General features: G+C 35.0%; 1 protein-coding gene across 3 annotated transcripts in view; it reads right to left on the bottom strand.

Annotated features, from left to right (window-relative positions):
• Positions 1-1825: 1825 nt before the first annotated feature.
• The window catches only part of PPP2R2A (protein phosphatase 2 regulatory subunit Balpha), a 79426-nt gene continuing 67038 nt past the window's right edge, over positions 1826-14213 (bottom strand). For all 3 annotated transcript variants that reach the window (XM_006736757.2, XM_006736756.3, XM_081810383.1), the window contains 6 exons: positions 12247-12359; positions 11386-11563; positions 9904-10068; positions 8795-8964; positions 5918-6009; positions 1826-2825 (listed from right to left, as the gene is read on the bottom strand). In XM_006736757.2, the coding sequence (XP_006736820.1) occupies positions 2546-2825; positions 5918-6009; positions 8795-8964; positions 9904-10068; positions 11386-11563; positions 12247-12359 (998 nt within the window). In that variant the 3' untranslated portion in view covers positions 1826-2545. The remainder of the gene's footprint in view (positions 2826-5917; positions 6010-8794; positions 8965-9903; positions 10069-11385; positions 11564-12246; positions 12360-14213) is intronic.

Raw genomic sequence — 14213 nt, 5'->3', positions numbered from 1 at the left:
TGAATGTAGTATTTATTCCGAAAGACTAAGAGCTTCACAGAAGAAAGCTTAATATCCAGTAGTTAGTTGTTATATAAACTTGTGTTTACATAGTTAGAGATTTATAAAATAACTATTGCCCAGCCACTAAATAAAGATCAAAGGAGATTAACAGAGTTTTTTTCCTACTGTAATTAAAGAAAAAAAAAAAAGGTTAAGACAGAAGGGACAGGGTATGAATGTAGGTGTCAAGAGAATAGAATACAAGCAATTTGACAAGACTAAGTTTATTCTAAGCAAAATTTTTATTAATAAAAAGATTAACCATGACCATATGAGATGAGTGGCTGGGCTTAGAATTTGCTACATCAAATAAATTAAAAATTGATACTTGAGAATATCATTACAATTTATAATAGCATTCCTTTATAGAGGCATTTTTAATTTTAGCAATGTTTCTCTTTAACATAAAAAACTAACCCTTAGTGTCATGGGTGAGAATCATTACAGCTACTGCTGAATCAAAAGAGAATTTCCAAGAGCTGTTTGGCAGTATTATCTCAAGACCTACACCCAAACTTTAGGGAAACAATCTTCCAAAAAGATCTGGAACACTGCCTGATCAGAGACGAGTATCAGTGTTTGATACTGTGGCAGGAGAATATCCCACTCCAAGTCAAGTGTGAAGAATAAATAACACAAATTAAGAATGCACCCAACACCCCCAAAATAAGTTAGTAAAAGTGCCATTACTTTAAGAATTATCAGACATATCATGTGTTTAAATACAAATTCAAATTTGTTAAGTCCAAAAGATACAGTAATTACATAAAATTTCTGTATGCTAAAAATGTTAACTTACAAGAACATAATATTTGTATACGTGTAGAGGGAATTACGGTTCAATTGTCTAATCATTTTTCATCGATGAGAATAGAACAGCAGGTAGTGGACATAGAAGCACTCAGAGTCCTCGAAACTTCAAGGTTGTCTATTACTGCTCAGCCAAAACACACTAACCATTCTCTAATAATATAAATGCCTACTCGATTTATATTTTTAAAAATAAAGTCCATTTGTTTCTCCATTAAAGCTTCTGCAAGACTGACAAAGGTACATTCTACCTATTAAAAATAGGAGTACTCTTCATCTTTGGATAGGGAAATGTAATCATATATAGATTACTAAAATTTTTTTTTGAGGCAGCTATTGGGAGTCCATGAAGCACTTTTTGAACACTGTACCTTTAAAGTTTGTCTTTAATATTAATACTTTGGAAAACCAAAAATAGAGGAAAAACATCTATGGCAAAGTACATTTCATTCAGATTTGAAAGCAGTAAAATACAAAAAAAAATAGTGCAGTGTCAATTTTATCTCTGTAAATCACTTGATAGTTTTGTTTTATAATTGAATGACAAAAAAAAGTTTTAACCTGTTAAAAAAGTTTAAGTCTTTGACTTTAGTAAGGCAAAAATGAAATTAAGCACTGTAAAAAGACTTTAAAAATGAAGTTCTACAAATTTGGTTCCCATTTACAACAATTTCATTAACAGATGAGTTAAGTGTAGATACAATGTATCCAATACTTATAACCACAGTAAAAAAAAAAAGAAAATCTCTAGCAATTTATAGATTGTGAAATCCTTAGTAATACCAGTATATATTCAAAACACGTTCATACAGAACCAAGACCTCTCCTTCTCCATGTAAAAGAACACTTGTTAAAGATAATTAACAAAAATACCAATTAAACAATGGAAACTCATTTCATTTCACTGCGCCCAAAAGTATGACACAAAATATTAGCTTGAAGAGGTAGATTAAAAAGAAAAAAGAAAACCAGATTCTCCATTCTTTGTCACTTTTATTCAGTAGTAGTATTTTTTTCCTTATTTTCGGTGCCAGACACGGCAAGGAGTGATTACAGCCAACTGTTGTTAAAACATTTGTTCGCAACATATACCCCCTTTACCACTGACCCCAAACTGACTCATTTCGTGTGCTTTCGTTCGTTCTTTTTTTTTAATATACCACCACCAAGACTGGGTGGAGGGGGCAAGGGTAAGAGATGAAGGGGAAGAGTCCAGGAGGCCAGAAGAGGAGGAATGCTACAAGCCACAGTAAGAATGAGCTGTATTTAATTTAAAAAAGGGGGAGGGGTGTACCCCACAAATGATACAGTAATGAGGATACACAATTAAATCCCATAAGCATGACTGAAGGCTTTCACTGTGTTTGACGTCATCACAATGGAAGGCATAAAAAGTGGAGTAAATCAATGTTGATACAGTCCAATCTAGTCCATTAGGCAAGATGGTGCAAGAAGTCATTTAAATTAAAAGTGCCCTACCCTTACCTACATGGCTAGCAGACATGGAGAACACCACAGTGATGAATCCACAGAGATTTCTCCATGTAGCTATAAAAAATGTGTTGTCGAATGGCACATTGTCAAACACTGGAAAGGGGCGCCACAATGGACCTCTCTCTTTTTTAGGTACGAATGCTAGATTCAACTATCTCAACTAAGCAGGAAGTGGGCTCTTCTGCTGGGAATGCCAACCCTAATTCACTTTGTCTTGAAATATATACAGATTGTTTGTAGTAGCTACAGCAATGATATTTTCCTTGGGGTGCCAGGCTGTATGAAGAATTTTCTTGTTGAAGTCTAGGCTGTCAACACTGATTTCATCTTTCTTTCGCTTGCCACTTGCACAGACTTTGCGTGGCTTCAGAACCGTGCGAGGTTTGTTGTTTTCCCGTGACGCTTCTAGGGTTATGTCTCGCTTTGTGTTCCTGTCAAACATTCTGAAGAAATTATTGTAAGATCCGGTCATGACAACACTGCAAAAGTAAACAGAGGACGCAGTCAAATAAGTGAGCAAAAGTTAATTTCCAGCAAATACGATTCAGTGATGAAACCTAGCCTATTACCGCATAGGAAATAGCTACTTCAAGCTGATCTGGATTTAAGGAGAGGCTTGCTGACACCAACCCAGGGACCAATTATTCAAATAAACTAGTACTAGTCTGGTACTAGTTAGTGGTAGTTAACTTGGATTTCTAGTAACTAGGAGATTTCTAGTCTCCTTTTCATGACTACCAAAACTATCACCAAAGTTGAAAGTATTCTCAAGAATATCTTCGTAGTAGTAGTACTAAAATAACCTCTGCTGAATATATTTTTGCAACTACAGGCTTTGTGATTAACTAAATCTGTAGGTAGCTTCTTGAAATACCAACCAACTGTGGGATCACAGGTTCTAAAACCCTTCAAAATTCATGGTAAATAGCTGTTCATAAGAAACCAATGCTTTACTTTGTGATTTAAATTATAAACTATAGAATTTGTTCCTAGGATGTTGTCTGGTTGAGATAATGCTATCTCATGAATGCTTATAAGAAATCTCCTTCTGGGATGCCTGGGTGGCTCAGTAGGTTAAGCGCCTGCCTTCAGCTCAGGTCATGATCCCAGGCTCCTGGGATCAAGCCCCACATCGGGCTCTCTGCTCAGCTCCCCTGCTTCTCCCTCTGCCTGCAGCTTCCCCTACTTGTGTGTGCTCTCTCTCTCTCTCCCCCTCCGACAAATGAATAAAAAAAATTAAAAAAAAAAATCTCCTTCTGAGAATATTAAGAGAGTAGGATATAAATTTTTTCTTAACAGGAAATCATTTTACCTATAACATTAAATACATTTTAAGCACTTTTTGGGGGGACAAATATTTTTAATAGTATCCATCTAAAGGGTTGCCAAATTTTAACCCTACCCAGGGTAGCTCTGTCAGTTCAACTTTCCATCCGTCACTGCTCAACATTTGCTAAGTTTTAAGTACCCAATAAGCAAAACCTCACAAGTTTGAAACTGTTAATTTAGAAAGGGTCTGGTGCTATTATTACTTACCATGTTCTTCCCACATGGTTTAAATAATTATTGTAAATAAGATTATAGAGTATCAAGGAACTGTTTAAAGTAATACTTGAAAACAACTGAGTATAAGTATCAAAGATATAGGTCATATATGAAATACAAATGATTACCATCTATTCAGTAATGTCAATTCCTCCAAAGGACACTTGACAACATTTTAATCAAACTCAAATTGGTGCATGTGCCTGAGGGTAATAAAACTGTATTTCTTTTAAAATGATTTTATGTAGTTTGGATTGGCATCCCCATATTATTTGAATTTGTGAGGTTTCAATAATTAGGACACCTAGGTCTATGGCTATTTGTAAGTTTTAAAAGGTTTTCGTAGGTCAGCATTTCTGTGTACCTGCCCAAAATGTATAACCTGAATCAAATTATGAGGAAACATTAGATAACACTCAAATTAAGAAACCTCCTATGAAATCATTGGCCTGTTTTTCAAAAATGCCAGTCGCAGAAGACAAGGAAAGCATGAACTACCGTTTCAGATTAAAGGAGAACAAGATAGGACAACTAAATGTTACATATACTTTGGGACTGGATATTCAACTGGATTTTCTTCTTTGCTAGGAAGGACATGGCTGAGAGGGCTGGTGAAATTTTAATGGGCTCCAACGGGAACTGTTCTGCTTTAGATGACTGCCCTGTCATAATACAGGAGAGACTCTTATCTTTTAAGAAATGCTCATTAAAAAGTTTAAGGGCAATGGGGCACCATGTTTGGAGTTTACTCCCAATTGGTTAACAAATAAAGTATGTGTGTCTATTTGTGTCTTTATAGAGACAGATATAAAGGAAAAGACTGACACAGCAAACAGTAACAGGAGAACCTGAGTATGGGCTAAATAAGACTGTGTCACTCTTACAAATTTTCCCCCAGTTTGAAATTATTTCAAAACAAGTTTTCAAAAGGTAAAGGAAATCAAGAATTTCTTTTTGATAATGGAACATAACTTAAAACTGCCAACAAGGTTTCAACAACGTGAGGAAGAGCTGGTGTAGCAGTGCATCAGATCCTAGTGTATCAGTATCTTCTTTCTCTGTCTGCAAATTTCTCCTTTCTCTTCTTCCCTTTCCTTCTTCCTTCTTGATGCCTTAGTGTTAAGTAGTGGCATTCAAAAGCAAAGCTTGCTTGTTCTGAGTCTAGGCTTACTGTGACCAGCCTATTACTGGGTATCATGTTAGATTCAGATAAAAGTTAATATTAAAAATCACACCAAAGATAAACGATCCAAGTTCTAGCATCCTCTGTAACACAGAACACCGTGATACTTGAATGTTATTAAGCTTCACTGATTGAACTACTGTTAAATAAAAAGTACCTCTTAATGACCTTGAAGGCAAGTTTAAGTAATTCCAACATTGTTTTCTTCTATTTTCTGTTCTATTGGAACACAATAAATGGTAAATATTGATAAGAAAAACTGGAAGATTAAGACTTATTTGTCCTTGGAAATAATGGTACACATTTTCACCATATAGTAAAAACAAATCATATACCGTGGCAAAACTGTGGATTATAAAACCCTAATTACTCATGGTAATATGGTTAAATTACATACGGTAATTACCACTTCTATGAGATATTAATGTGATATCTGGAAAAACTGGTGTTTAACATTCCAAATGAAATATCCACTGCCTAAATATTTCTCAAAAGTTTCCTAGATGAACCACCAAACTGAAATTTCACCATTTTAATTGCTGGCATGTCAAAAATGTCATTGATCTGGTTCAAAAAAGGGAAATATTTAAAGATATTTAAATCATAATTTAAGATATCTAGATTTTTTGGTGTATTTTCATAGTTACTAGTGAAACACAATGTTTAATTTTTATCTGCTATTATTACTACAAGATTATTGAATTTATTTCAAGTGAACGGGGGCAGAGAATGAAGTGAGGATTTGTAATTTATGTCAATCATACTAGGAGAAGTGAAATAGCACATTTCTTTCCTCTAATAAAAGGCACATTTGAATGAGAAGTTCAAATTAAAATCAATTACCTGTCAGATCCATTCCAACAACATTCAAATTTGTCAAATATGCAGTCATTTTCATACAGTGAACAAAGTTTACTTCTGAGGTATTCATGAACCTGGGTTTTAAATATAAATATATTATTACAGATATACTTATTTTCACCTGAGGATCTGCTAAGTGATATTACGAAAATATTTAAACAATTCATTTTTTTAAAAAGGAATATACAGACACAATACTCTGTAATCTTACTAAAACTCAACTCTCTGAGCAACAAACAATAAAGGCATTTTATCCTTTTCACAAACAAATGAGGTCCCTTCTATGAACACACATTTTCCTACTGTAAGACAGAGAAAATACCCTTTGGGGCATGACACATGAACTCTTTATAAGCTGGACTAAAATATTTAGACTAAAATACATTTGAAAATGGTACAGATAGAGAATAATTAAAGACTATTATAGCAGTAGTTGAGTATGTTTTTTTTTTTTTTTAGTAGTTGAGTATGTTAACACTTGGTTTTTTCATTCAGTCCATTAATTGCCGATAGAAAAATACTCAATATTATGTTTTACTTCCTTTTTAAATACCATTCTCTGGGCATAAATAATGGAAGCCTACATTATCATTAAAGTGCCTATGCTATGCACAGCATGGCTGTGCCCTGATTTGGTATTATAACTGACCCTTGAGCAGCACGAGGATTAGGGGTGCTAATCCCCCTGCAAAAATGCGCATATAGGGGCCCCTGGGTGGCAGAGTCAGTTACACCATCCCACTCTTGGTTTTGGCTAAGTTTGTGATTTCAGGGTCACGAGATCGAGCCCCATGTCAAGCTCCATGCTCAGGGTGGAGTCTGCTTCAGATTCTCTCCCCCTTTCCCTCTGCCCCTCCAGCTCGTGTTCTTGCCCTCTCTCAAATAAATATATCTCAAAAAAATAATCCACATATAACTTTTGACTCCCCAAAACTTAACTACTAATAGTCTACTGTTGTCTGGGGAAACCTTACTGATAACATAAAGTTAACATGTATTATATACTGTAGTCTATAATAAAGTAGGCTAGAGGAAAGAAAATGTTATTCAGAAAATCACAAGGAAAATACATTTGCAGTACTCTATTCTTTTTATAGAACAAAATATCCATGTATAAAGTGGACCCACGCAGTTCAAACTACGCTCTTCAAAGATCAATTGTATATAATCAACGTATGCATCACTGAAAAAATTGTATCACTTGATATTCCTCACAGAATATCAAAATCTAATGAAAATATACCTGTTTTTTGAAGTAGAATTCACTAGTATTTCACAAAGGGATAAGCCAAAAAATAAATAAATCTGGTATTTAAAAGGTATTCTAAGAAATAATGCATTTCAATATTAACACTGTTAAATTACAAAGCAGGAAAGGTCCAATACCAAATCAGGGGGGTTGTCTTGATCTACTAACTATTGTTACTTAAAGAGAGCCTTAAAAAAGATTTAATGATAGAAAAGAGTAGGTACCTTCTAAATGCTTAGAATTCTCTATTCTTTATGAAACAACCTGAAGTCTTTTTAAGTGTCCATTTTAACTTTTAAGTATAATGGAATGATTCAGGCCATATCTATGTAACATTAAGTACAAATCTGTTAACACTGAGGAACGGTAACGCAGGTAGGGTCAGGATAGGAGGCAAAAAATTATTAAGATCAAAATACCCTTTAGTCACACATAGCTCAGCAAGATGCTTATATTAAACACAACAGCTGAATCTGTATATATTGAGTATAAAATGTGACTACTCCGAATCACTAATCTAATTCAGCATAAGCAGAAAAACGGCAAGTTAAGTTAATGATAACAATTTGGCAAAGTTTTAGAATGCACATACAAGGGATTCTCACCAAACAATTTTAAGAGTATGAAGTTAAGATTCAAATCAATTATTCTCAATGGCAACCAGGAGTGGTGGTGGTGGTGAGAAACACCAGGAGACAGATCACAGTCTTGGAAGTTACACAAATGTAATTTGAAAACAAAGTAGTATGTATCTCTTTGCTTTTGTTTCAACATAGCATTTATTTTAAATTTTCAAATACCATTAAGGAAGAGTCTTAAGTAGTTTATGTTTGTCAAAGAGGATTAAAAGGTTTGAGAAACATCATTCTAATTTTATGGAAAACACACAACATTAAGGAAGGTACCATTTATAAATTCTGTATTCTTAAAAACAGTGTTTAAGTGTTTTCTACACTGTAGTCTAGGGCTTACCCCAAGTTTCTGCTTGCCCCCCACCATGTCCCCAGCTGTGCATGTCTTTATTCTCTTCTCCAGAAGAAAGAGATAGGGGATCAATGGTAGTGGCTGGCTGACAAAAAGAGAACCCAGAACTAACATCCTACAATAGACAGCCAAACACCTAAAGCCGTCCGCTGGGCTTTCAAGCCCTTCTCTCTCCTTTAGCCTAAGACAACAGTTATCAGCCAAAAGGCAAAATGCCAGTCTATGGGCACGCCAAAGTTAAACTCTAGTTCAACTATTCCTGCGCATACTCCAACCAGGACATCTCCACTAGGACTGGCCATTCTTCCCAATCCTCTTCCCCACCTAGACCTTATTACAGTACTCTTCCCTCCTCACTTTAAATGTAGACAGTGGTGCGGAAAAAAGTTGTCAATAATGAACCAAACTGGTAGCAAAATCACACTTTAACTGAATAGACAACACAACCTATAAAAGTATATATAAAATTAACATATGGAAAAGCAACATACTCATGGATCTCTGAAGGAAAAAGCCTAAGGGTCAACCATGCTGCATTGGGATTAACACATAGTACAAAATCCTTCTCTATAAAGACTTAGAAGTAAATAGGGTATATGCTAATTGAAAGAAAAAACTGCAAATACCTGGTATGTTTCCACAGGCCTGTTTTCCATATTTAAGTCCCAAATTTTGACTGACAAATAGTCTCTAGTCATCATATATCGACCACTATGGCTGAATTTTACATCAGAAATAGAGGAGATGATTTCAGAAAAAAAAGACCTGTTACTGGGATCTTCAGGTTCTTCAAACACTAAAAACAAGCAAAAAAAAAAAAAAAAAAAAGGGCAATTTGTGTAATATTCTGGCTTGGACAAAGCACTTGCTGAGACAACCATTCACAAACTTCCTAAGAGTAAGCTACAGATGAGAGGCTAGTGCAGAACCGAAAAAACATCTCTCTGACTATAAGAACATAACCTCCCCTAAAGTTTCTTAAGGGGAATGACTTAACATTGACATTGAAGATACAAAAGTATATACTCCCAGGGTCCTAGAGCTGATTTAGCAGAACCAGGAACAGCCAGGACTTCGGACTTCAAAGTGCACCAGGTCTGTAGGTTCTGCAGATACGTCCATGACTTTGCCTGTACTGTCACCGCAAGGGAACACACCATCCAAATTTATACCAGATTTTATTTTTTTTTAGTGGCCAGATAAAACTGTTTTGGTAACAGGCATGTACCAATTTTCATGAGTTTTAAAAACACTCAACAACATGAAGACAATAATGCAACCCCTTAATTTTTTAACCCAGTGCTTTTAAACTTTTTTTTAAACCAAGGAAATCTCTTCTCAGAAAAGTATTCCTAGAAAGCTCAAAACAGAAAGCAACAAGAGAGAGCAGGAGGAAAGGAGAAAAGGGAGGGAAGGAGGGTAGGAAAAAAAAACAACACTCTACTTGAAAAAAGAGCTGGAGAGCCCAGCCCCAAGTTCCCCCAAAATAACATTCCATTTAAAAATATATCCACTGGGACATCAACAGACATGCTCCCAAGAGAGCCTTTTATGTTCTTCCAGTAGAATAACCTACAATGCCTCATGTGGAGTCAGCTTACCAAAGGGTACAGGAGGCCCTGGGCACACAGGTTTTCAGACTTGTAAACCCATGCAAACGTAGTCACCACGTCTGACGCTAGTTTTCAAAAAAACAGAAAATGTTATCATTTGAAAAAAAAGACCATACACTTACGTTTAGAATGCCTATCACAGAGGGCAGAGGCCCGCATGTCACATAACCGAATAGTTCCTTTACTGCTGCTGTATACAAACGTGTTGCAGCTGTTTGGATGGAATTCTGCTGCCGTAATCACCTCTGTTAGCTCTTCCATATTGGCAGGTTTGATATCCACAATATCTGGATAGCATTTTATTAAGGAATTTCCACTTAGAAAAAAGGGCAAATATAGTTTTATATTTCTCAAATATAGAATTCATTCATAAACTTAAGCACAAGTATTAATTCCGAATTGCATTCTACTCCTTATAGGAGTATAAATCCCAGAGGGATCAAAACTGCTAGAGATTGGGAAAAAATCTTAGAAGAAACCATGTTAGACTGTAGATGGGCCTCTTTTTCTGAGTATGATACAAATCCCAGAATATTATTAGTGTACATTCTAAACAAAACAAGGGTAAAAAACTTCAAGGGGGCAAAAAGGGGAACCTATTTGCACCACAAAGAAGTTGATTCACTTAATATAAAAAAAGGTGCTTTAAAAACAAACAAAAAAACCAGTAAGAGTATATATAAATCAAAACTAGAAAAGAACAAAAAGAAATATAAATGGTTGGTAAATAGGACTTTTCACTAACTAGACTGGTAATGGTGGAGGGAAACAGGCTCTTTCATATGCTATGGGTAGAATATGAATTATAGTAGTGTGAATTTTTCAAATGATGTCTATTTAAAAATACATACAACATTAACACTAGCAGCAATAACTGCAAACATTTATCAAAACCTTTTAAAAAGATACTTGAAACAAATATATTTATAAACAATCTAGGATGTTTATATATATACATGTATGTTTTTATATATATATATATATATACACACACACACACACACATATATACTATATGTATATAGTATATTGTGTTTGTCAGGTATGTCTGTATCACACACTTGTACATGTACAGAAAAATCTCAGAAGGATAATACAGACAATGAAAGTGGCATCTGGAGAATATTTCTACTGACTTCATACCACCATGCATCATGACTTGTATGAATTTCTTTTGCCAACCTTACTAAGAATATTTTTATAATTACATTTTTAATAAATAATACTCCACAAATTTGTTTTGTAAAAAACTCAACCATTAAAAAAAATCTGTTCATAGGCACATACTGTACCTACACTCATGGTGTAGGCTGTACTTAATATACATAGTATTACAGCAAAGTATTTAGTACTAAGTACTAAACTTACTATAATAGTACTTAAAATTCCAAGAATCCTGTTTTTAAATCAATACATTATGCTCTTTATCAAAGAACTTCACCCACTGTTTAATCACTTAAACACAAAGAAAAAGTGGTATAAAGTAAGAAGCTATTTTCAAAGAGAAGAAATAAAAATACCCGAAGGAGAGATGGAAAATAAATCTAGTATGGGCACAACATGCCTTCTTTACCAAACACCAAAAAAAGAAACCAAATGGATACTAAAACTCCTGTCTGTAATCTCCAGATGCCAAAGATTAATCCGTAAATCGTCTGCAGATAAATATGTTTCATAATCACTATTAATAGAAATTGAGTTGATGTGATATGTATGAGCATTGGCAAATATTCTTCGTGGACTGGCCTCAACCATTAGGTCCATGGGCCTAAAGACTGGCACCTGTCAATAAGACACATGAAAAACGGTCATTACAAAATGCTCACTATTTACAACGGCACTTAAGGTTCAGTTCTTTATCCTAGTTTTTGAGGGAACACTATAATATTACACAGATTTAGCTTTATAAAGCAACTGATGTTGATCCTTAAAGTGTTGAAATGAGAAAAAAATAAATTATTTGGTTAATTTACCTTCTTTTATAGATAGCAATACTATGAGAATTTGTTTTGCTTTCTAGTTCCAATCTTTTGCTGGAGACTCGCAAAGCTCAATGTTTCTGGTTTGAACTGGCTAAGAAGGAAATTAGCCCAGAGCATCTAATTCTTGGTATTTCTTAGCTGCAACTAGGATATCTGGTCCACTTCTACCTACTTCTTTATCTCCAAAGAAAATTAATCTTGATACGTATAAGAGCTGACATTCAAACCATGAGGGCAAAAGAGAGTGCGGCATTGTATAAAACAGTGTTGCACTGGGTCCTGGGTCAGCCCCTGGCACAGAGAGACCTCTATGTGGGACACGGTTATTTAAAACGGGAGTTTTTAATGTCCTATCTGGTTATAAAATTGTTCGGGGGGGACAGATTATAGTTAATCCTATTCAAGTTCTGCTCAGGGTCTAGACTATCTAATATGAATACAGAACACTATCAGAATTACGATCATTTTTTCTTAAGTACTTACTCGTAGTGTAGTGACTGTAGTAGGATCTCTATACCTTCCATCTTCCTCTTTCAAGTTATACCCTTCTGGTCTTTTGTCCCTTTCACTGATTTTCCATAATTTTATTGTTTTATCTGGAGAGAAAAATGAAAAAAGTCCTCAAAAAAAGAATAATACTAATAGAAGTTTAAGGCATATTCAAACAAGCTATTTCGTATTTCACCTAAAAGGGTCCCAAGAATAAACTCTCTTATGTGACTTAATAAAAAACAAATTTCCCATTACCTGGAGAATAAAAACACATATACATAGAAATCACAAATGTATACATTAATGGCACTCAAAGTACCATTTTTTAAAAAGATTTTAATTTATTTGACAGAGAGAGAGCACGCGCGCGCAAGCAGGCAGAGCGTCAAGGCAGAGGGAGAGGCAGAGAAACTGACATGGGGCTTGATCCCAGGACCCTGGGCAGAAGGGTCCTGAAGGCAGATGCTTAACAGACTGAGCCACCTAGGCGCCCCTCAAAATTAAAATCACATCACAGCCAGGTCCTTGTCCTTTAAAAATAATTAAAATAATTAAAGCTGGAGAGGGGAAAAGGTGTGTGTGTGTCTGTGTGTGTGTAAGCACCCACGTATGTAAACACAAACACATACATATATATACTTAATATTTTTAAAAAGAGAACAAACAAATACAGCCTATTATTTAGAATAAATATGATAAAGGATTATCTATCTCCCTTGGTCCCACACTTCCTAGCAGATCCTACCAAAGACTCCACAAATTCCTTCATAGACTGGATGCCTCTGTTTAAATCTATCTTTCCCTGTTGTATTAGGGATTCAAGTCAAGTTGGTCAGGGTCTGAAAAAAAAAAATGACCAATTAAAAGCTATGTCCCCAAGTTCTTTAAGACAAAATTTCTAGGTTATCAAGAATATATTAAATAGTATTTTTTAAATGTTTTTAATAGTATTTTTTAAAGAAACGCTTATTTTGGAGTAAATTTAGACTTACAGTAAAGTTACAAAGATAGTCCAAAGTGTTTCCATTATACCCTTCATCCAAATCTTCTAATGTCAACATCTTATGCAACCATGGTATATTTGTTAAAACTAAGAAATTAACATTGTACATTACTACTAACTCACTCCAGACTTTACTGAGAATCCACCAGGTTTTCTACTAACATCCCTTTCTGTTCCAGGATCCAAACAACACTGTATTTAGTTGTCAAGTTTCCCTAGTCTCTCTGACTTTAACAATTTCTCAGACTTTTCTTAGTTTTCATCATCCTGACAGTTCTGAGAAGCAGCAGTGAGGTATTGTAGAATGTCTCGACTGGGTATGTCTGTTTTCTCATGATCAGACTGGGATCACTGGGTTTTAGAAAGAGTACCAGAGGTGAAGTGAAGGTATAACATGGTATCAACATGACTTTTCCACTGGTGATGAAAGCTCTGTTCACTTGGTTAAGGCGGTATCTGCCAGGTTTCTCCACTGCAGTTATTAATTTCCCCCTTGCCATACTCTAGTCTTTGGAAATGAATCTCTAAAGTCCAGTCCACACTTAAAGGAAAAATTAAGTTACAGTCCCTATAAAGGAGAAGCATCCCTCCATATATTTGAAATTCTCTAAGAAGCATCTCCACTCCCTGCTTATTTAATTGTTTATTTAAATCATTACAGACTCATGCATGTTTATTTAATACTTTTGTTATAATCTTCAAATTGCATTCATATAAAAGTATCGCATTCTTAATGGTCCTTTCATAAGCCAATGGGTACGATTTTAAAAAAACAGTGCATAGAGGCACTTTCTAAAATGCTGTCACCCTTTCTAGGGACTCCTCTAGGCCTGCCACCTCTCTCTGCCTGGTGGTGAAGGGGATGCTAGCCAACCCTGTGGATACCCTTTGCAAGGATGAAGTATAAGCAGAAAAAAATTGCTAACTTTACTAACTTGTAATCTATTACTTTATC

The sequence above is a fragment of the Leptonychotes weddellii genome, chromosome 2, assembly GCF_054177405.1.
Source record: "Leptonychotes weddellii isolate Sample4059 chromosome 2, ASM5417740v2, whole genome shotgun sequence".
NCBI classification, from domain to species: Eukaryota; Metazoa; Chordata; class Mammalia; order Carnivora; family Phocidae; genus Leptonychotes; species Leptonychotes weddellii.
Note: the sequence above shows the minus strand (reverse complement) of the source record. Positions and strands in the feature narration are given on the sequence as shown.